The 23,281-nt window shown below is 41.4% G+C and overlaps 1 protein-coding gene across 1 annotated transcript in view; it reads right to left on the reverse strand.

Moving 5' to 3' along the window:
- Positions 1-23,228, reverse strand: part of LOC125905494 (macrophage mannose receptor 1) — a 24,447-nt gene extending 1,219 nt beyond the window's left edge. The window contains exons 1-49 of the mRNA XM_049603458.1: positions 22,893-23,228; positions 20,790-20,935; positions 20,586-20,698; positions 20,317-20,450; positions 19,698-19,921; positions 19,478-19,584; positions 19,278-19,396; positions 19,029-19,164; positions 17,630-17,712; positions 17,394-17,513; positions 17,196-17,297; positions 16,952-17,110; positions 16,764-16,846; positions 15,877-16,021; positions 15,740-15,784; positions 15,463-15,630; positions 13,807-13,926; positions 13,582-13,692; positions 13,456-13,488; positions 13,187-13,321; positions 12,879-13,025; positions 12,605-12,739; positions 11,400-11,557; positions 11,147-11,291; positions 10,978-11,032; positions 10,796-10,862; positions 10,568-10,701; positions 10,434-10,477; positions 10,124-10,297; positions 9,238-9,392; positions 9,005-9,118; positions 8,764-8,879; positions 8,215-8,369; positions 7,923-8,128; positions 7,640-7,817; positions 7,314-7,538; positions 5,323-5,492; positions 5,158-5,228; positions 4,896-4,996; positions 4,659-4,778; positions 3,054-3,191; positions 2,812-2,966; positions 2,549-2,648; positions 2,212-2,447; positions 1,903-2,086; positions 1,533-1,781; positions 1,235-1,417; positions 1,019-1,099; positions 93-250 (exon numbers count right to left, since the gene is read on the reverse strand). Of these exons, the coding sequence (XP_049459415.1) occupies positions 93-250; positions 1,019-1,099; positions 1,235-1,417; positions 1,533-1,781; positions 1,903-2,086; positions 2,212-2,447; positions 2,549-2,648; positions 2,812-2,966; positions 3,054-3,191; positions 4,659-4,778; positions 4,896-4,996; positions 5,158-5,228; positions 5,323-5,492; positions 7,314-7,538; positions 7,640-7,817; positions 7,923-8,128; positions 8,215-8,369; positions 8,764-8,879; positions 9,005-9,118; positions 9,238-9,392; positions 10,124-10,297; positions 10,434-10,477; positions 10,568-10,701; positions 10,796-10,862; positions 10,978-11,032; positions 11,147-11,291; positions 11,400-11,557; positions 12,605-12,739; positions 12,879-13,025; positions 13,187-13,321; positions 13,456-13,488; positions 13,582-13,692; positions 13,807-13,926; positions 15,463-15,630; positions 15,740-15,784; positions 15,877-16,021; positions 16,764-16,846; positions 16,952-17,110; positions 17,196-17,297; positions 17,394-17,513; positions 17,630-17,712; positions 19,029-19,164; positions 19,278-19,396; positions 19,478-19,584; positions 19,698-19,921; positions 20,317-20,450; positions 20,586-20,698; positions 20,790-20,935; positions 22,893-22,953 (6,498 nt within the window). The 5' untranslated portion in view covers positions 22,954-23,228. The remainder of the gene's footprint in view (positions 1-92; positions 251-1,018; positions 1,100-1,234; positions 1,418-1,532; positions 1,782-1,902; positions 2,087-2,211; positions 2,448-2,548; positions 2,649-2,811; positions 2,967-3,053; positions 3,192-4,658; positions 4,779-4,895; positions 4,997-5,157; positions 5,229-5,322; positions 5,493-7,313; positions 7,539-7,639; positions 7,818-7,922; positions 8,129-8,214; positions 8,370-8,763; positions 8,880-9,004; positions 9,119-9,237; positions 9,393-10,123; positions 10,298-10,433; positions 10,478-10,567; positions 10,702-10,795; positions 10,863-10,977; positions 11,033-11,146; positions 11,292-11,399; positions 11,558-12,604; positions 12,740-12,878; positions 13,026-13,186; positions 13,322-13,455; positions 13,489-13,581; positions 13,693-13,806; positions 13,927-15,462; positions 15,631-15,739; positions 15,785-15,876; positions 16,022-16,763; positions 16,847-16,951; positions 17,111-17,195; positions 17,298-17,393; positions 17,514-17,629; positions 17,713-19,028; positions 19,165-19,277; positions 19,397-19,477; positions 19,585-19,697; positions 19,922-20,316; positions 20,451-20,585; positions 20,699-20,789; positions 20,936-22,892) is intronic.
- Between the last annotated feature and the right edge of the window lie 53 nt (positions 23,229-23,281).

Below are 23,281 nucleotides of genomic sequence, written 5' to 3' on the forward strand. Positions count from 1 at the left end.
AACAGAAGAATGACACAGCTTAGCATTTACACTGGCATAAAAATGTAACCATGTGTTCACACCAAATCATAACAGGTTCATAAATAACTCACCACATCAATGTGATTGGTTGTTCTGGCTCTTGTTGGCAGGCTCAAGTCTCTCAGTTTATACCCCTGAACACTGAAGAGGTAGAACAGCAGTCCTGCTATCAAGCTCAAAATTACAATGGTTCCAATGATCGCGCCGACTATCGCCCCTACATTTGTCCCTGTAACAGAGATACAGTGGACGTGTCAGCGGGGATGTTAAACATGTTTTTTCTTTGGTTGGAAAACCAGCAGAAGGTAAAAAAAAATAAAATGGTGAAAATAAGACATTGTAAGGAAACTGTATTTAGCACTTTGGCCTTGTTCAGACTGCCAGCACAAATCCTTTTTTTCTTTTGGCATATCCGGATTGTACCCAGATGAATTCTAGGCTGGGCTCATCCGGAGGGAATTGTAAAGCTGCAGCACCTTCGGATCAAAAGGGGTCAGATCAGGTGGTTTGGGCATCTCATTAGGATGCCTCCTGGGTGCCTCCCATTAGAGGTGTCCCTGACATGCCTATTGGTAGGAGGCCCCAGAACACGCTGAAGGGATTATATATCATATCTGGCCTGGGAACGCCTCAGGATCCCCCAGGAGGAGCTGGAAAGCGTTGCTGGGGAGAGGGACGACTGAAGTACTTCGCTCAGCCTGCTGGCCCCCTGACCCGGCCTGGATAAGCGCATGAAGATGGATGGAGGATTGTGAATGAATTTTAGTAAGTCTCAACAGCAAAAAACAGATGCCAAAAGATGGACCTCTATTTTTCCTGCTTCTGTGTTTGAAAGCCACATCACCAGCATCGTTACCACAGCAATGCAGCGCATGCGGGTTGGTGATGTCTGGACACACAATTAAGAGTGCGGACAGTCTGTCTTCGACGTCTGATTTGAGAGACAATTCTGATTTGTCTTGAGTCTGAACATAGCCTTAGTCACATTTACTGTTACCTGGACCAGGATCCGGACCTGGACCTTGAGTTGGACCGTCAGTGGGGAAAACTGGCCTTGTGTTATTATCTGTTGTATAGTCTGAAAAAAGAGTTTCACACAGAGAAGGTGAAGTTAGAAGAAAGAAAATGTATTGGAAAATATTCTGAGAGTTTCAATAACCAAAAAACTGTTGACATGAGCCTGCAAAATACTAAAAAAAAAAAAAATGCTTACACTGGCGGTGGCGGCATATAAATCCTCTTTTTTGAAGGCAGTTGTTGTCATTCCAGCGTCCGTCCTCGTACATCTCCACACAGTTTTCCTCAGCCACGTCCCCGGGGTGAAAGGCTGCATTGGGCTCGCCAGGAGCCCAGTTGAGGAAGCCCACAGATGTCCGATCCGTCCAGCCCCAGCCAACTAAAACAAATCAAACACACAGGTCTCAGCATCAACAAAGGTTAGTGCACAAATATTCAAATATTACATGTAGATGCAAGTAGTCCCTGCCATCATTGTGTATTTCTACACTCACAGTTTCTGTCTCTGGTGAGGCCGATCCAGATGTTGTGATATTTGGTATGGTTGAGGTTCCGGATGAACTCGACCTCCGCTCTGCTGTGGATGGACGCCAGCTCTGTCATGAATGACTGGCAGTAGTGCCGGGCGTTCGGCCAGGTGTAACCCTCCCTACCGTTGTACACAAAGTAACAGTAGCGGCCGTAGGGTTTCCAGAATGGCAGACACATCCCGTCACCAGGGGCGGGAGTCGGTGGTGGTTTCTCTGAAAGGCAGTATAAGTTACATCACCAACGCCTCAAGTTTTAGACTGTAAAGGAAGTTTTTTTTTTGTGAAAGACTGACCAGAGAAAAGGAGGAGAAAAGCAGATGTCAGTGCTACACACCTGAAGAGATCTTGCAGATGTAGGGTTTAGCAATGTCACACTTGGTGTCATTCCAGGTCCCGTGGAAATGGGGTGAAGCGTGCATACTGACACAGCCCTCATCCTTAATGTTGCTGGGCTCTCCAGGTCCCCATTGAGTGAACAAAACTGGCCAGCCATCTGTCCACTGGTAGGTGCCGTCATCCTGCATTACAAGAAAATATTAGCATGTGATTCATGGTTTCACCTCGGACGCGGAAATTCAGCACCACCTGCACCATGAACACCGAACAAGACAGCTTTTTTTAATTTGCAGGTAGTGTGGAGCACCTGGCGTCTGAGTCCGATCCAGCTGTCAGCTTTGCCCTGCAGGACCACTCCGGCCACGAAGGCCTGGTCGTAGCTCATGTCGATGCTGGTCAGGTGGCCTCCCTCCTGCTGGCAGGCCGTCTGAGCTGCGTCCCAGGTCGCCAGCTTCTCCACCAGCTTGTAGCAGTTCAGGTACCAGGAGATGTAGCCATCAGGGCAAGGGCTCTTGGTTGGAGGTGGAGGGGTGATGGTGCTTGCTGATGTAGAAGCAGAAGGAGAAATGGTTTGACATATGTTCGTTGCTGTGTGTTTTCTGTAATTTATTTGAGCAGAAAGAATAATTTAAGTGTTCACTGACATTTCTTCCTAGAGCAAGCGAAGCTGTAATTTTTGTGGCAGGCATCATCGTTCCACTTGCTGCTCATCACGTAGCTGTTAGTCATCGCTACGCAGTGTTCCTGTTGAGAATGACAAGAAAGCCTCAAGCTACACAACTATAAACATGAGCTTTATTAGCACGGAGTGCAGGTTTTAGTCCTGCCTGTAAAAAGATTCACAATATTTCCCACTTGCTTTGCTCAAGTTATCGTAAATAACTGTAGCAAATTTAAGTATCCTCACTGTTCCTCCTGCATTGTTGGGCTCATTGTCGTTCCAGTTCGTGTACAGCACAGGGCTGACCCCATCACTCCAGGCATACTGATTCTCCGCCACCTTATCTGACAGGCCGATCCACGTGGGAAGCTCCAGGTCCCTCTGATAACTAGAAACAAAGTCTAGAGGGAAGGAGAGGATCAAAATATAGAGAGCAATCTCTTTGACCTGGAGCCACTGGAATGTTGGTTCTCATAAGTTTAGCTTACCATTCTCATACTGGTTATCAATGACTGCCAGCTGTCCTCCCTGGTCTTTGCACCAATTCCGAGCAAATTTCCAGCTGCCTTTGATGTCATTTTTCTTCCCTTTGAACATGAAGCACTTGTTCTTAAAAATCATCCAACCTGGTGGCAAGAAAGGTAAAGAGCTTACTGTAGTGCAGCATGTCACAAAAATGTAATTGAAAAAGTCATTATTTGGTAATTCATAAAAGAAATAATTAAAAATCTAATACAGTATGTCATGAAAACTAAATTTGAAAAAGTCATACTATAGTACAGTAAATTAAGTAAAGTAAATTTACTAACTTTAATTAATGAGTCATCGGATAGTATCTCATAAAAACTTAAAAAGCCATAGTATAGTACAGAAAATTTAGTAAATTTAATTTTAAAAAAAGTCATGTCATATGTTATAAAAATTGTGATAACAATGTCATAGTACAGTATGTCATAAAAATAAGTCATATTATACACTGTCATTAAGAATAGTATAGATTAATGTAAATAAAAAGTTGAAAGTATGACAAAATTTCGTAGTATGGTATCTCATAAAAATTCATAATATAAAATGCCTTAAAATGTATAATGTGCCATGAAAAAGTCCTAAAAAGTCACGGTATAGTATGCCCTTAAAATGTCATAGAAATGTCTTAATATATCATGCTATTAAAAATGTATAATGCGCCACAAACAAATACTAAAAAAGTCACAGTATATTGTACGTCATCAAAGTGTCATAAAACAGTTTAAAGAGTCAAAGTATTCTGTCATTAAAACAAGTCATAGTATAGTATGTCATTAAAAATCATAATGTGATATGCAAAAAAAGCCAAAACAAAATCCTTAAAAGGTCAAAATATAGTATGTCATAAAACATGTAATTAAAAAAAAGTCATTGTATGGTAAGTCATGAAAATTGAATTTAAAAAGTCATAGTATAGCACAGTAAACTTAGTAAATTTAATTTAAAAATATCATAGTGCAGTATGTCATAAAAATAGGCCATAGTATACACTATGTCATGAAGAATACTATAGATCAATGTAAATATAAAAGTCAGAGTATGACATTAAATTTCATAGTATAGTATCTGATAAAAATTCATAATATAAAATGCCTGAAATGTATAATGTGCCATAAAAAAAGTCCTAAAACGTCATAAAACAGTTTAAAGAGTCAAAGTATTGTATGTCATTAAAACATTAAAACAAGTGATAGTATAGTATGTCATTAAAAATAAATTCATAATGTGACATGCCAGAAAAAAAACATAAAAAATCCTAAAAAGGTCATAGTATAAGTCATAAAAACAAGTCACAGTATGTCAAAAAAGAAAACAGTAAAAGATGCCATAAAAAAGTACTTAAGAGAGAGTCTTGGTATAAAATGCCACAAAAATGTAAAAAAAAAAAAAAAAAAATCTAATTTAGTGCGTCACAAAAAATGTTGGTCTTTTCATGGCTTTTTTTTTTAACTAATAAAAAATACATCACCAAACATATTTTCTAAAATATGACATACTTCTCTGTCTACATATACCCTGCTATCATTCTGCATGTTTCATGTTTATATGTAAGAAGTGTGTGTTACCTGCAGGACAGTGGCCCACCCAGGGCTGTGTGGGTGGAGGATGAGTGTGAGTATCTCCGGGGAACTTCTTACAGACGTAACCTGCTGCAGCCCGACCACAGTTGGCATCGTTCCATCCACCTTGACAAGCCAGATTTAATTGTAAATATCACCAACAGGGAGTCCAGATCAGTAAACATGCACAATAATCAACAGATCTATATGGTCGTAAGTGTCCAATGAACGGTATTTGAATACCTTGATGTCTGTTCATCTGGACACACTGCTCCTCCCCGTTAGCATTGTTGGGCTCACCTGGAGCCCAGTGAGTGTATGTCACAGGTGACATGTCGACCCACCTGTGTGGATAAAACATGTCATCATATCCCAGCACTTGTGCGTCTCTAATCACAGCTTCACCACAGTTTAAAAGTATGAGCTGCACAAGATTATACAAATAATGTGCAGACGGTTACCCTTTAAATTCACCTCAACTCTAATCATTTCCAAATATACATACATGTATTGTCCATTTGCAATGCCAAACATCCTCAGTCCAATCCAAGCTGCAGCAACCTGGCCCGTCCCCACCTGGACGAGCAGCACAACACGACGCAAACATATTTCACTGTAACACGTTACAACATATTCTACAGTAAAGAAGTAAAAGCAGAAAAAGGCCCACCATGGTGTTAACGTATGCCTGTTCCTCGATGCTGAGGATGGAGACGAGTAAGGCCTCCTCATCATAGCAGCGCCTCATAGCTGTGTGGAAGTCGACTATGTCGGTGTCGTTGTAGTAATAGCAAATGTTGTTGTTCTTCCTCCAGCCAGGGTTAGTACCACAATCAGGAGCTGAGGGTCGAGACATGAGGAAACAATCATGAAGATGGTATGATCGCCTTGTTATTTTCCTCCACAGCAAAAAAGCCTAATCCGCATTAACTTACATTACACTTCTCCCTATATAACTGACACTTAGTCATTTACTCTATAGTGACCGATACATTGAGACGTCTGACACGTATGACTCTGAATCACTTGGCTGTAATTTTTGGATCTAGAAAATAGGAAGCAATGCATTGTGGGACTGTTTGCAGACAGTAGTATACATGCTATTCTTTTTGCATTACATAGTGGGAAATTTTTAAAGGTCCAGTGTAGGATTTAGGGAGATATATCAGCAGAAATTTAATAACTTCACTCCTGTAGTGTATTTTTCTCAGTAAGAATTTCTTTATTTTTGCCATACCATATTAATTAAAGCTGGGGTAGGCAGTTTTCTGAAAAAGGCCAAAAATAAACTGAAATTTAAAAAAAAAAAAAAACTCGCACGTCTCACCAGACACCCACAGGTGAGAAGCTGCATATCGCACATTCAACCAGCCCTTCCTGGCCCCATTCTCTCTGCTTATCAGACCACAAATGAGACAAGAACTACCTCGCTAGCCACCCCATGGTCCCTCCGCCTCACTCTGGGCTGCTGTGGACTACTTCCCTGGGAGGAGAGCGGTCGGCTATTCTGGAGACGGACCCTCAGTCAGCAGCTGTAGCAACTTGAATCCAGCCTGTGCAGACCCCAGCACCCGGGGTGACCTGTTTAACAGCTGCAACAGTAAAGCCTGATTTATGGTCCTGCGTTAAATCAACAACGTCGCTACGTCGTAGGGTACGTGGCTATGCAGAAGGCTTGCGGTAGCCCCTGGCGTAGCCTGACGTGCACCTCCCCAAAATGTAACTACACGTCGAGGCGACACAGACCCAGCGCAGAAAGAGAGGGCTGTGATTGGTTTGCTTGGTAGCAACGCATTTCCGGTTCCGTATTTCCAGATTGCGACATCCCCGCCATCTTTAAACATCTTCTGTTGTGATGTAGATGTTGCAGTATTAAGGCCCATTTATACTCAACGTTCAATACGGATACGGATACGGACAGAGCCGTCTGTCCGTGCTCCGCGTTCATTTCTCTGTGACCGGAAAAGCTGGAAGCTAAACAAAGAATCAACTAGAGACGATGATAACCATTCAGGAAAGGAACGCAGCCTCCTACCGCTCTGGCGGTGAATTGCACCGTGACGAAATGGAGTGACGGAGAAGTTCGAAGGGTTCACGACGGCGTCACGGCAACGATGTACGTACGTCGTAGGTACGCCGCAGGACCATAAATCAGGCTTGAGGTTGCTGATCCAGCGGGGGAGTCAGGGGTGGTCTGTTCCATGTGAGCTGGGGTTGGGCTGGCTGGATTTGGGTTGCTGCTGCTGCTAACTGGGGCTCCATCTCCACATTGATATGGCTGACACTGAGTCGAGTTTTATTTCGTTTTAGACTGTGTTTTTGGGTTGCTTGCAGTGTAGGCAGTTTCTGCAAATACTTTGTCTGCAGGATTCTTGGCCATTGAATCAGGGTTTCACCATCTGAAGGGAAATGCACCCGCATCTGCATTTGTAGGACGGCTAATAGGAATGCCCTCTCTCTGAAATGACCTGTGATTGTCCAAAGTCTCCACTCACAAGCAGGATTTTCAAAATAAAAGGTAGACTTTCTCTTGAACTACTTGAATTACAACATGCTGAAAGGTTATAATGGAATTTTTGCTTAGTGCCTACCCCAGCTTGAACCAGCCTTTATTTCACCTACCGAAATTAAACACATCACAAGAAACAGGGAGAGGTTTACCTGGGAGAGGAGGTGGGGGCTCTGGGGGGTTGACGGGGATCTTTCCTTTAGCAATCATGCATATCCAGTCCTGGTGAGCATCGCAGTTGAGATCATTCCACCAGGAGTAGGTCCCGTTTGTGCTGCTCACCATCTCTACACACTCCTCGCGGCCCTCATGGTTGTTGGGCTCCCCGGGACCCCAGTTGGTGTGGGAGAGAGGTGTACCATCACTCCAAGAATAGCCTACATGATGGGAATATTCATGAGGTTTTTGGTGTGTTCTTTATTTGTATCCCAAATAGCTTCCACCAGGATCTTTTCTATACAAGAAACATGACACTCACCTCCCTCTGTAGGGTTGTGCTTGAGGCCGATCCACTTGCTGCTGCCTTTGCTGTACAGAGACAGGAACTCCTCCTCCTCCTGATTGTGGATGCTGACCAGATTAGCTCCTCTGGCAATACAGTCCTCACTTGCTGCTCCCCAGCTCTTCTTTAGAGACCAGTCAACTTTGTGGAAGAGCTGCAATAAATCAACAAATAAATCAGTGCTTTAAAATTGACCTCCTACCTAATGCCCCCTGTAGAGAATAATGGCTTTAGCTGTTTAATCCAGTGCCTTTTATACCTTGTAACAGTATCTGAAGTGAGGCTGACCCGTCCAGCCTTCAGTACAGCCCGTTACAGGAGGAGGAGTCGGCGGCTTGGTGGGTGGACTGATGTCGGGCCTGGGTTTCTCACAAACAAAGGCGTGTTTCTCTGAGCACTGCTTGTCATCCCAGAAACCACCGATCGGACCGGTTGTCATCGCTACACAAGTGCCATCCCCATTATCTAGAGAGAAAAAGGATGTTTTCCAGTGTTTGTATATACTGTATTATCCTGTCCAGATGATATAGGGTTAGTATAAAGATCTCTACCTGGCTGATCTCGGTCCCAGTGAGTGAAGGTGAGAGGTGCATTATTGTCCCAGATGTAGTCCACCCCTCCACCCGACACTCCATGAGCACGTAGGCCAATCCACCAAAAACCAGTCTTCCCTGACAGTGCCACCGTGAAGTGTGACTGCTCATAACTGCAGTGAAACGCAGACAGACAAGTAAATCAAAAACTTTAGCCAACCAGGTTGTTAGATTACGATAACAGAATCTCTGAGATGCTAAATCTGCCATCATTATTAAAGGAATAATTCACCCCACAAATGACCATTTGTATATCAATACCTTACCACATGTTATGTTGAATGTGTGCAGAAAACTTTGTTTTTCTAACATGCCTCATGAATTCAATATAACTAGAGGTGAGTAACTGATATACAAAAGATCATTTGGGAGGCATTTTAAAAGTAGAGCATAAAGAAATAATAAAAAAAAGAGAGAAAACCTTTTTCAAGCAATGTCTGCAAGCAAGGCATATAAGAGCTGTTCTTTATGGGAATAATACTGGAGTGGGGATAGGTTGTCACTCACATGTCTCCAATGTGCAGCATGAAGCTGTCCTGCGCTGTGCAGAAAGCCTTAGCTTCCAACCAGTTCATGGGAGTCTCCTCCATCCAGTAGCAGGCGTAACCGTACGCTTCCCAGTCCTGACACATATTACAGAAGTGAGGCTAATACAGCGATAATCTCTTTACACAACATCTCTCTTTATCGGGCATCATTAGATTGAAAAGGAGACAGAAAAATAAAATGTATAATTAGTTTGTGCTACCTGAGGGCATCCGTACACAGTGGGCTTTGCAGAGGGCAACGGGTAATGCGATTTGGGCATTTTGCATATGTAGGTATTGAGTTCTGTACAGGCCACGTCGTTCCATCGGCCAGTCTGGAACAGAGATGAAATTACCATGTGACCATAACTTGGTTGGGTACATTTTTGGCTTCATATTCGTAGTATGAAATGTATTCAACTGGTGTGTGAGACTGTTTTTTCATCCTTCTCACCTGGTGCAACATCTCAACACAGTCCTCACTGAACCCATCGTGGTTGTTGGGTTCCCCTGGAGCCCAGTAAGTGAAGGTCACCATGTGTTCATCAGACCAGGTGAACATACCAGTCACAACCAGGTCATTCAGACCGGTCCACACGTCACTCGTGGCTGTAAAGGACAAAAAAACAAATTAACAAAAATAATCATATTTAATTTATACCTACCATTGGACGGGTTTATAAAAAGTTTATAAAACATGATGTTTTGTCATAAATTAAACAGTTTAAACAAGTGCAGCGGAAACAATTAGTTGATTAATCAATTAGTCAACTGACAGAAAATTAACGGGTAACTATTTTGATAATCATTGAGGTCATTTTCTATTTTTATTTATTTATTTATTTTACAGTAATATTTGGGTGTGGGGTTTTTTTTTTTTTTAGATTTTTCTGCATTGGGTACTTTTAATACTTTAGGTACATTTTACTGATCATAATTACTTTTACTTAAGTGACATTCTCATTGCAGGACTGTGTGGTATTAATACTTTTACTTAAGGGGAGGAACTGAATACATCCTTCACCACTGGGTTTACACATGCTGAATTCATTCAGTTTTCAGTTATCACCTGTAGACTCATTACTAGTCATCAATACGTGACTAATGCCTAAGAAGTTACATTATATGATCCAGATTTCAGTTTTGCTAAATAAATTAACACCTCACCAAACTAATTCAAGATAATATGTTATTTCACATTAAACTGAAGCCGACACTGTCAAATTTGAATCAGTATCCTTGAGTAATGTTTTATATGGGAGTGAATAAGTGTTCATCTTTCTCACTTTCTTTATCATTAAACTAATTTCCACCTCCTATTTAAAAAAAAAAATCCATACCCATGTACAGGTAGCTTTCCAGCCAGCTCTGCTCCGTCATCGAGAGGATGGATACGAGTTCGGCACCCTGAGCCCTGCAGGCGCCCTGGGCATCGTGCCATGTTTTTTTGTCTCCAAAGGGTTTGTAGCAGAAATCTCCAAACTCATACCAGTCAGGCCCCGAACACCTCAGCTCTGTAGGAGAGAATTCAATCATCATGAGCTGAAAAATAAACCTGCACACACAGTAAAACACAGAAAAATCTTTTTAAAAAATGTTGCTCAGAGGAAAGAGATTCACTGCAGGGATTAAAAGTGAATCTCAACTCACCCCCGTCTGCAAAAGTGTAAGATACAGAATAGCTTCCATCGTATCTGTGGAAAAATAAATGTCACTGAATTAGCCTCCCGGGACTTTTCCACTACACAAGGAAATAGGGTTTAGTTTAAAACTCAGCTACTTACTGTCTTGAGGTGATGCCATTCCTGGTAGAGCCTAGATAGAGGTCCTGTCCTGGAGCTTTCAGCAAAGTGCAGTCTCCTCCATTTTCATTTAATATCACTCCAGCATGGATAGCTGCAGCACAGGTGTTTGAGTCCTGGAGCAGAGAATTATATATTCACATATTAACACAAACTTTCCTTAAAACTATACAGAAGGTTTAATACAGATAAGACACTGCACTCACATACCCCGCGATATATTGAAGTGCCGTACACTCTGTAATCAGCTTTGGCACAGTGTGCTGGACAGTGGACACTGAAAGACACATGAGAATCAGTTTCATCAGTGTGTATGATGGAGATATCACATAAAATCACATTATTGCACATAACAGAATAAATGCTGTAAAAAATGTTTAGGGTTTCCTTACGTCATTTTATTGTTGGCAAAGTTGAAGTTGGGCTTATGGCCACATGTGACTGCATCTGTCGAACCACAAATTTTCATTATTGACAATCAGTGTTTATATCTAAGAGAATAACAGCAGATTTTGAAAGATTTTTTAAGGTTTTTTAACACTGATAAATTGCTTTTCTTACAGTCCGGTGTGCACCCTAAGACATCAAAGCGAAGGCCTGCCTGTCCGTTGAACTCCAGTGGGATGATACGGATGTACTGAGCTGACACAGGTGTACCCAGCAGCTGAGTTACAGGACTATCTCTGTCTGATGCGCCTGGGAAAAACTGGAAATCGAGGAAATCCATAATGACAACCAGTTTATTCACAGTTTGGTTTTGGACCAGAAATGTCTTGGCCTCTTTGTAAGGCTCAAGTTTGACAGGTAGACTCACCTGTCCATCAGCAGTGTAGTCATTCCAGTTCATTCCGTTCATACTGTGCTGGATCTTAAATTTGGTGAGCCAGTGGTCATTTTGAGGACAACCCTGGATTACTACTCCTGTTACTTTTCTGGTCTGGGTCAGGTCAACCTGGATCCAGTTTGAGGTTGCTGGGGGGGGGCATTAAATAGAATAGTGAGGTTATGAGGATACTAATTCAGTATCAAATAAAGATGAAACTCTGTGTTCACCTTTAAAGGAATAAGCCAACGATTTGGGAGTTATGCCCTTTCTCTATCATTTTCATATTGAGACAACATGATCAATATCTTTTTGTGTCTGTACATCCACTGGCTGGTTCTCAGCGGCAGTAGCTCAGTCCATAGGGACTTGGGTTGGGAACCGGGAACCGGAGGGTCGCCAGTTCGAGTCCCCGTCCGGATCAAAATATTGAGCATGGACTGGTAGCTGGAGAGGTGCCAGCTCATCTCCTGGGAACTGCTGAGGTGCCCTTGAGCAAGGCACCGAACCCCGCAACCGCTCGGGGCGCCTCTCCAAGGGCAGCCCCCTCACTCTGAGATCTCTCCACTTTGTGCATGTTTAGGTCCTGTTTGTGTATGTGTCTGTCTTTCAGACCTGTGTGTAATTGACAAGCAAGAGTGAAAACATTGAATTTCCCCTCAGGGGGATTAATAAAGTAAATAAACTTAAACTTAAAAACTTAGCATTAGCGGCTTAGCTTAGCAAATACAATTGAAGTCTATAGGGGGTCAGTAGCCTACTCGTAAAAGTGAACAAATAAACGTTACAGAAACCCTGAAGCTGGCATTTCTGCACGTGCATTTAAAATAAACATGTTTAAACATTAATTTGAAAAACGAGAGTCCTTTTTAGTCGTTTTAGAAGAAGTTTGGTACACGGAAATATAGTGTGTTTACGCCCTGCGCGGAGGGATACACCAGCGAGCAACAGCTGCAGCTGGCTCTGGGACAGGTACGCTAGGTCACTCGGTAAAAGCAAACAAATATCTCTCAATATGAAAATGACAAATTGTCGGCGTATTCCTTTAAAGGTTCGCTCGGTAACTTTTATTTTAAAAAATAACTCCTGTTATATTTACTGACACTGTCAACAAGTTACTTTTTGTGAAAGTTACAACTGTAACCATCTACTAAAATATTTTTTTTTTTTTGTGTGACCGCTTGGTTGGTACGTACGGTTTCCTGAAGGCATCCAGCAGGAATTTCCATTCAGACGGGCTTTGTTGGGAGTGAAGAGACCAATAGAGGACGAAGCAGAGAGATGGGAGTCCGTGATGTTCCCGCTCTCGAGACCCAGGCCGTGCAGACACACTGTGAGCAGCCAAATCACACAGCAAAACATCAACCTTTAGCTGTGATTGTAACAAATTCACAAGCATTTTGTGTTACTCCAGGAGACATGGAGTGTGGATTTTTAACTGCTAAAACAATTAAAAAAAGAAGGGCTCACCTTTTTGTTCACAGCTGTAGACAATCTCAAGGTATTTGGAAATTGTAGGACAGGGGTCTGGCTCCACATGGGCGTACGTAAAGCAGAAGGGATGGTTGTCACAGATCTTTCTATAGAAAGGAAGGACGCCTTCCACTGTGCAGCTTCCTACAGAACAGTGTTTATTTTTTGGTTAAATATAGATCATCAGTTGAGTATTGACTCCATATGATTTATAAGGAACAAGAAGTCAAAAGGCAACAAAACACACGGACAGGAAATTGCAGATGAAGATTATAAATGCAGAGAAATAAACAGTGTAGCACCACCTGATGAGTCACCCAGGTGTGGACAGATGTCATCACTCTTTCGTCCGTAGAAAGCCGAGTGGATGTTAATGACACTTTCAGGTGGACAGTGAAGAACAGCAGAAGAGTCCTGGCACACGAGCACCGTCATGAAACCTGCAGCAGGAGGGAGTTGCACATTAATTGTTTACTTAATGAAAAATTCAGTGCTGGTTGATGTCATTTGTAGATATATTTGTCATCTGAAGTGAAAATGTAAGCAATCACGTCAGATAGTAGGATACTGTTACCATCATGAGGTGGAGGAGGCTCAGGTGTGTTTCCTAAAAGAGAAAACATGAGTATAATGTTACAAACATGTATTAACACTGTAAGTACTATCTTCTGTTTGCAGCAATGAAATCAATGTATTTCACCTTTCTTCTTACAGATGTACCCTCTTTTGTTCAAACAGTCGTCATCGTTCCAGTAGCCATTGTTAATTAGTATAGACAGGCAGTCCTCACCGTAATGGTTGTCTGGATTACCTGTGAAGAAACATGAAGGAAGGGAATTTAGTTGTCTTTTTTTTAACAAGAAAATAATCCTCATGTTTTAATTCACTCAGAAATCATGCTGAACATATTTGGCTTTAAATTAACCTGCACTCCAGCGGATGTATCTGAAAGGAGAGCCATCTGTCCACTCCCAGCCGCCTTCAGTGATGGAGTCATGGCCGCCCATCCACAGAGAGATACCGACGGGACTCAGCTGGATCACACCTGAGAGGAAACGACAAAATACAAGTCAGGTCAAGTCAAGCTTATTAACAGATCTAGAGAGGTTTCTTTCTCCCAGAGTCCTTTCAGACTGGTAGAAAGTTTATAGTCTTTGTTGCACCTGTAACTACAACCAACAGTGATGTCATAGTGTCCTGGAGTTCACCTGTACAACACTGGAGCTAAGTTAGAAGTTAAACCACTAGAGGGAGGCACAAACAAGATTTTCAGAAGGTGTTATGTTACTCTTTAAAGGTAAGATGTGCAGAATTTAAAAAATTTTCTTCATTGCCCCCTGGTGGTGGTAGCAAAAAAAAAAAAGCCACTGTGGCAGACACCAATGCACACTGCCACACCTCCTCTCATTACACACAGGAAAGAAACATAAACTAAACCAATTTTCACCAGAATTGTCACTTTTCTAAAAACAAAAGCCATCAGAATCGCTTTAAAGACACTATAGTCACACAAAACTTTTACAGGTAGTTGCTTTAAAGCAACTACAAAGTAAAAAGTAATAAAAGTTAAATTGGTTTATTGCTGGTATATTAAACTCTACACATTGGAGTTTAGATAGAGTACAACAGATTATTAGGGTCACTGCTAGAAAAAGCGGAGATTTAGAGAATTAAGTGGGGAAAATTTTGAAAAAATATTTTAAGAAAATTAACTATTCAAAAAAAATAAAGTTGAGAATACGAAATAAGTCATAATTAGAAAGTCACATATGCTTTTTGTGCTATTTTCTCACAAAATTTCAACTTAATTCTCAAATCAATTTTTTCTCTAAACCAAGCTGATGGTCAACCGACGGTCGATATCAGTCTGTAGGTGAGCGTCCGTCACCCTAGTGTTTGTAGTGTGTTCCACATCACTGGCACTAGTCTGCCCTTGATGCCTTTTTTTGGCTGATTGAGCATGTTGAATCTACATCGGACGTAAATGAACCCTTTGGTGAATGAAATCAGTCTGAGTGGCAAATCAACTCAGCTGAGCTCTCTAGCAGAAACAATTTATATACAGTATCTTTTTATTGTTCAGTAGCACACATTATTAATGTGCTAACTGACTAACTAGCGTCTTGAACCCTTCTTGTCAGTCTCTGGATTCCCTTTTTGAATGGAGATTACAGACTACTGCCACCTACTGGCATGGAGAGTTATTTCCTCTTACGCAGGTGCAGAACATATGTGCCAGTTGCCCATTGGCTGCAGTCTTTGTGGTGTGTTCAGGTGCAAGTTTTTGGCCAAGTGGCGACTTGAGGCAAAGTGACCGTCGGCCTTTGTCAGCAATAGTTCTTTGATGTTAGTTTGGTGTGTTTGGGCCTCTAAAGACATAACAGCATGATGCAATATAGTCCTTTAACATGCCTATATTCAACACGGTATACTCAAGTGATCTGTTATGCATCCACCTGTCAATATTCTCATGCAAAAAAAAAGAATGATCACAAATTAAAAAAACGTCATTAAATATAATTGGGATGAGTGCAAAAATAGAAGAAACATTACATTTGGAGTAAAGATGAAAAGGTCACACCTTGTATGAAGGCCTGTTCGAAGGGATCAGTGATGCTGACAAGGTCTCCTCCCTGGTTGACGCAGTCAGCCCGGGCCTCTGCCCACGTCCTCATCGACAGGTAGTTAAACAGGTAGCAGAAGTCGTTGAAAGGATCGGCCATCCAAGCGCCACACTTCTCATTCCACCCTGTAACAAACACAACAGTCCATGCATGTTGATATATGGATAAACACACACATGTTATGAGTCTCAGATCATGCTCCAAGTGTAGTGATCATTGTAGCATAAAGTTAACCTGGTCCAGATGTTGGGGGCTGGGGAGGAGGTCCTTGTCCCTTGGCTGTAGAAGAAAAAACATCTCAAATATTAATACAAAATACAATATTTCTATGACACAAGAGACATATGAATAAAAACTGTAGTGGATCAGACCTTTTTTGCAGATGAACTCCTTTGTGTAGGTGCAGTAAATATCATTGAGCGTGCCAGGATGTGAGTGAGTCATCCCTGTGAGGTGTGCACAGTCCTCATTGTCAGCCCAGTTGTCTGGCTGGTTAGGCCCCCATGGGAGGAGGTCCTGAGATCCAAAGAAAAACATGTTGCTTCATCGTGAGTAGGACCCTACAATACCAGAGTGACAACACTTCCACTGACTCCTGTAGCATGCTGAAGTTAAGCCTCACGGGCCCTCAAGTGGGGCATGAGGGCATTACCTTTCCGACCAGAAAACCCATTCACTTACAGTATGTCTGACGTACACTTGCTTGTAAATTGATGAAAACGGCCTTGTTTTTACTTTTACATGTCTTGATCATATTAAGTCATGCTTATAATTTGTTTATTTCAAAATGTAGAGTAACATTATGGTAGACAACTATTTGGGTTTTTTTACCTGTAAACGGGTCACCGATGCTCCTATTATGGTAGATTATGGTAGATTATGCTTTTAGGTTTGCTTGACTTTGGAAACGCACAAGAATTCCTGGTCGGCAGCAATGCAGCAATACTGAAGTTCAGTCAGTTCTTGGTCGGATATGCAACGTGCTATCCCGCCACTAGAGGGCACGTGACCAACTTTCCTCTTGACCAATGTGTGTCGCTACTCCGGTATTGTAGGGTCCTAATCGTGAGCAGCTTCACAATCATACTGCAGCTTTTTTCCATCATGATACATTGAGGAAAAAACAGGATCGTCAAAAGGATCCCATGAGTTTTAAATATTTGTGATCATAGGGATGTTCAATGTTTTATCTAATTTCAAATTTATATCATTTACAGTAATGCGCATCACACAATTTGTTCGTGTCTTTATCACTTACTGCAGGAGTGCCATCGCTGTATACCCACTGGCCTTCAACAGCGACATCACGCAGACCCACCCAAGCTTCCCCTGGCATGTGAGCTGCAGAAAAAAAACAACAGATGTATGTTCACAACGTTCATATTATTTCTCAATTAATTATTTTATGGAGATTGGATGAACTAGAGTGCTTTCTCAGTCGCTCACCGATTAGGAAGCTTAGCTCCTCCTGTGAGTGGAAGCTGGCCAGGTGAGCCTGCTCTTTCATACAGTGAGCCTCGGCATCATCCCAGTTCTTCACTGACTCAGTCTCAAACTGGTAGCAGAAGTCCCCATACAACAAATATCCAGGGTCACAGTGGAAATCTGGAGCAAAAAAAAAGTTTCACATTTATTACCACAACTTTCACTAGACAGTGGGGGGGGGGGGACGACATGAAGTCTGACTGACCAGGGGTTGAAGTTGGTTTGGGGTTCTGTCCACCGGTCATCTCGCATATGTAACCCAGGCTCTTGAAGCAGGTGGTTGTTTCCCATTTGCCCTCATAATTTCCTGGAAGATAACATAAACTGATGTTGGTTTTTCAATGCCAGCCTTAGCTCAAAACATACAGAAGTGTCAACTTAGCACCAGAGTGGAAGTTTCTACCTGTGAAGATTTGTCCACAGTCCCAGAAGTGTTCAGTGTTTCTGGGCCAACCAGGGCCATAGTTACTGAAAGTAACCTCGGTTTTATCCACCCATTTGAAATGCCCATCCTGGTCTTTATCTGGTGACATCACAAACCGCAAAATGAACGGAAAGGGCATTTTCACAAATCTCTTGTGTTGTAAAGACAGTTTACTGAGTCACAGTGAGCATCAGAACATACAGCGGGTAGAGTACCTGATAAACCGATCCAGATGTCGGGAATGTCTATGTGGTGAAAGTCTGGAAGGTTCCCATTTATGAAGAACTGCTCTTCTTGACTGCACACGAGGAACAAGACACAAATGACAGACAAAGTAAGATCTTCACTGTTCTCCGGTACTGCTTGATTACTCTGCTTTTAAGCCCCTTTTAGCTCACTGTTTTGATTTTCCATAGTACGCAGCAATTTTACGTGAAAAGGCTCTGATAACCCGACTATACGCTACCTACCCAGCAACAAATGAAGTTTGTTAGTGAACTTGGTGGAGCATTTAGCAGCTAAAGAGACAGATAGTTCCCTTAGGAGTGGGTTGAGACCAAAAACAGAGCTAACAGAATAAATATTGGTGATTCATCTAAATGTTCTGTGTCTGCTTGATGTATAAATAAGCAACAGTTAGGTAAAACATTCACCATAGCAACTTTATAAGGCAATTATCTTTCAATGTTGTGTTTAATCTTGTTCCACTAGTCCAAGTGCCCTAAAAACAACAAATGCAGCTTTAACTTTTGTGATAAAATCAATGAAATATTTATCTGTAATTGGCCAAAACGTAATGAAGCCATAAGTCAGTAAACTGACTCAAGTTATGTCTTTAAAATTGGCTTAGGTGACATTAGCCACATTACAGAAATACTTAATCCACAAAACGACCATTCTGAACTCATGAAGGAAAACTTTGTTTTTCCTTCATGCATCCGTGGTCAAGAATCCTTCAACTGACAAAATTCTTGATGAATTGGAGTGAAAGGGGACCACGTTTAACAACAGCAAAATTATATCAAAGCATCTGTTTGCAAACTCTCACACAGTTTTTGTAGAGTAATCCAAGTCTCATTTATCCAGTCCTATGCTCAGTATGCTCATGTTGAAGTCTGCTCAGACTTTAAATGCACATGCTTGCCCAGATGCACTCCTCCTCCATGCATTAGACTGTTTATGCGATATGCTTTTAAACATAAATGCAGATGTTTAGGAAGTACTGAGAATATGACTGGATAAATGAGACATGTATTATACCACATGACGTTGAATGAGAGTTTTTAGGAGATGTTTTTATATAGTTTTGCTGTTGTTAAACGCGGTCCCCTATGTCTTCAGTTCATCAAGAACAGTCCTCATTCTTAAACTCTTTGCTCATCGTGGAGGCATGTGAGAAAACCAACGTTTTTTTCATGAATTTGACATAACACAGGGTGAGTTATTCATTTACAAATGATCATTTTGTGGGCGAAGTATTCCTTTACGGGCGGTGGTCATAGCAAGGAACATTTTACTGCTTATGAATTTAACTTTTTATTTGTAAGATGACGATTGTGCCATTTCTTCTTTCAAGTTACACTGCAAAATATCTGCCATTTTGTTCTTTCCTACCTGTTTATGATCAGCAGGTAGGCCCCCATATCAGAGCACTTGGTGTAGGCCTCGTGCCAGGTGGTCAACAGATTGATATTACTGACCATCCAGTAACAATTGCCTGCGAAGCTCCGCCAGCCAGGAGGGCAAATGGCTGAAGGGGTTTTAAAGAAACAGTAGAAAAAGGTTAGAGGGAAAAGCAAAGAAACTTCACAACATTATTATACTTTTTTATGATGAAAATAAGAGATATCCTGTCATCCTTACTGTTTACTGGTCGTTTGCACATGTAAGGACGCTCATATCTGCACACATGGGATCTCCATTTCCCAAATTCATCTGTTGAATCTTTGATGATTGCAGCACACGAGCCGGCCTGCGCATCACTGTTGGAGAACATGTGTAAACCTTGATTGCACAAATTACTATTTAAATTAAAATGACGAGTAAATAATATAATATCTTACCCAGCAGGTTCATTGCTGGCCCAGTTTGTGTACCCTAACTGAACAGCATCAGACCAGGTGTACTGAGTGTTTCCCGCTTCAACTTGACATGAAATCTTGTTGCATTTCTGGAGAAGCAAACCCCAAACTCAGATTCATTCACCACATATTCCTGTCTAATATCAAACAACAAAGATGCAGGTGGGCTTCTTAATTTATTGCCCCACTTTGTTCCTCTCACCAGTGTGGAAAGCCCGATCCAGAGATCAACCCATGATGGGTCCAGTGTTCCTGTGATGTACTGCTCTTCACCTGCTGAGGTGATCGACACCAGGTCTCCTCCCTCCTGAATACAGTCATGTCTCGCTGCCACCCAGCTCTTCCGAGTCTCTGCTTTCAGCTTGTAGCAGTTGGAGTTGTACGGACTCCAGCCGTTTGCAGAGTCACACTGTGGGGCCGGATTCGCTAAAGAGCAGAAAAGAAAATAGGTTTAAAATGTACAGTGGTGGAATGTAACTAAGTACATTTACTCAAGCACTGTACTTATACTCAGGTGCAAGGTATTTGTACTTAACTTTAGTATTTCCATTTTATGCAGCTTTATACTACTTACTCTGATACAGTTATGTGACAGCTTTAGTCAGTTTTCAGATGAAGAAGAAGCAAAAGAAAAACCAGAAGAAAACGAAGCAGAAAATGCAGTGGCAGAGGCAGAAGAAGAAGCAGAAGAAGCAGAAATGGATGAAGCAGCAGCAGAAGAAGATGAAGAAGAAGAAGGAGAAGAAACCTAATAGCCTAATATTTTCAGCTTTACAAAACAACATCAAAATCTATAACAGGATGCTGGTTGGTGGACTTACAGTTGACATGTTTGCAGATGTATTTCCTCTTAACATTGCAGTTCTCATCATTCCATTGTCCGTTGCTCGATCCTACCACCTGACCACAGTCCTCCCCATCACCCCAGTTATCAGGCTGACCTGGCATCCAGTATCTGGAACAGGGAAGAGACCATTTCGGATCCTTCAGTAAAAACACTTTACACATCTGTGAGTGTGCAGCTTTCACACTTTTATTCATGTATAAATGAATTTAATGCTCTCTCTGATATTGAAACAGTATTACATACGCTATGTATGGTAAAAAAGGACTCCCATCACTCCACTCCCAGACATTTTCTGTAACTTGGTCATTCAGGCCAATCCAGAAGATCTCTGTGCCAATTTGTGTCCTCACCCACAACTAGAGATAAGACATTGAAAAAATACATGAACCTAGTGTGTAAAATGTTGTATCGAATCGTTTCTGGACGCTTGTGTGTGTGTTGTCTCACCCTCTCATGAATGTCCTGAATGCTCATGAGGTTGCTTCGCTGCCCCAAACAAAACGCGTTAGCCTCACTCCAAGTCTTTAGATCAATTGAAAAGAAGTAACATTTATTCTCATTCTCCCTCCAGCCTTGCGGACACTGGCAATGTGCTGAAAAAACAACACAACACACATATATGAACAAAACATGATACACTGAGTGGAAAAATACATTTTAAAAAAGTCATTGCATTACAAAAAGTCATGCTCTTTTCACTGCACTACCATGCTGCTCAATGCTTCTCAGTTAACATGTATTAAAAACAGGGGTCTGCTCATCACAGTTATACACTGTTTAAAGATTTTTTAAATATGTGGACATAGGTAGAATTGATGCATCATCAGGCAGATGACATAAACAAATAAAAGACATAACAAAATAACAATTCTCAGTCAGAAAGAACAGCATAATAAAAGTCCTGCCATTACTTTTCATGGTTGATAAGTAAAAAAGTTGCCCAGTTGGTGCGGAATTTCACAACCTGGTTTATCGTTTGAATGCCCATCAATCATAAAAGTCCCGTGAAAGATCCAAAGTCCAGCCATGTCAGTCAACTCTCATACAGATCTTTGGGTAATGTTTGACTTTAACAACGTTAACAAGACTATACAATCACATGATTTGCACACATCTGTAATGGGTTGAAAGACCACAAGAACACCACTACTGATGCAAAGCCGAAGTTAAGGGAGTGTTTTCCACCTCACAAGTGACTATACGTCTGAGAAGATGCCCTAATGTGCTGTGTGAGGCCTCAGAAACATTAAATGTCGGATACTAAAATCTGCTATCAGTCCTTAAAAGAATAAACCATTACTCTTTTTGGCTTGGATATCAGCTGATACAAAATATTTCAGAGTATTTAAACTGCTAGTTTACCTGCCAGTTAAATAATTTCTTAAGTAAAAAAAACACAATTTCTTTATAAAGACATTAGTAAAACAAAATGTGGCAGTTAGGTCACACTGTGTTTAGAGATATTTTAGTTGATTTTACAAGAGATTACAACAGAAAGTAGCACCCCACATTGAATGTAAAATAGTTAAACAACAAAGTACAAAAGGTTCAGAAGTCTCGTGAATGATACATATTTTATTTCTCTGTTACAATGAACAGAGTATTTGCGGATGGTTTACATGAAAAAAACAAACAATAGAGCTTCTTCTGTGATACCTATTAGTAAATATACTCTGATTACTGCTGAATCAATTATACATTTCAAGAGCCTTTTTGATTTTTACTGTGGGAATTAATCAACATGAAATCTTTTTTATTACTTTTATGGCAAAAACAAAATTTATATGCAACAAGATTCTGGTTCACACAATCTCCATCTCCCATCTCCATCTTGGGTCTGCACATCATGTGCTCCATGAACTTAGAATAATTTCTTCAGAATATAGCAGAAATGAAAGTAATTTCATAAGGTCACAACGGCCTCACATTAAAACATGTATTAATGTTTTTAGATTTTTTTTTTTTTAGATATTTTTAGATCCTATTTCTTATTCATTCATTCATCTTCTAACCGCTTCATCCTCTTGAGGGTCGCGGGGGGCCGGAGCCTATCCCAGCTACATCGGGCGAGAGGCGGGGTACACCCTGGACAGGTCGCCAGACTATCGCAGGGCTGACACATAGAGACAAACAACCATTCACGCTCACATTCACGCCTACGGACAATTTAGAGTTATCAATTAACTTAGTCCCCAATCTGCATGTCTTTGGACTGTGGGAGGAAGCCGGAGTGCCCGGAGAGAACCCACGCTGACACGGGGAGAACATGCAAACTCCACACAGAAGGGCTCCCACGCCCGGGATCGAACCGGCAACCCTCTTGCTGTGAGGCGAGAGTGCTAACCACCACACCACAGTGCCGCCCCCCTATTTCTTATGTTTCCGCAAAGTAAATACACTTGTGTCTTTATTTTGAGTATTCCCAGATTAAAACAAGTGCTCTCAGGTTCACGCTTTGACCTCTTCATGGTCACCGTGGTGATAAATTTAACTCTCAGGCTTCAAAGAGTCATAAGCACAATAAAAAAAAGTCATCAAAAAGAGACCTACCGCAAGCAAGAAGAGCAGCAAAGCTGAGCAGCTGCAGAAGCATTCTTTGTCTTCTGTCCATTTTATTTTTGTGTTCACCTCTCAAGGTGTGTTTCTATGCATCCTAATAGCTTTGGGTTTATCTCCAAACTCCTCTGAGCCTTTCAGTGTGTGCGATATGCTCGAGTTCCCAATGTTAACACCTCTGAGCATCTTCTCTTCGGTTCTTCTCTTTTCAGCATCTGTGCAGGGTCCAAAGACTGAAAGCAGTAAAACACAGATGACACGCACTTGACCTTTTGACTCATTTGCTACATTATGACCTACAGTAGTTTGCTACCAAATAAAACTTAAATGACTAAAAACAAAGTTGGATATTTTAATTTCATAGTGTGCAATACTATAGATAC

Source organism: Epinephelus fuscoguttatus, linkage group LG18, assembly GCF_011397635.1.
Source record: "Epinephelus fuscoguttatus linkage group LG18, E.fuscoguttatus.final_Chr_v1".
Taxonomy (NCBI): domain Eukaryota; kingdom Metazoa; phylum Chordata; class Actinopteri; order Perciformes; family Serranidae; genus Epinephelus; species Epinephelus fuscoguttatus.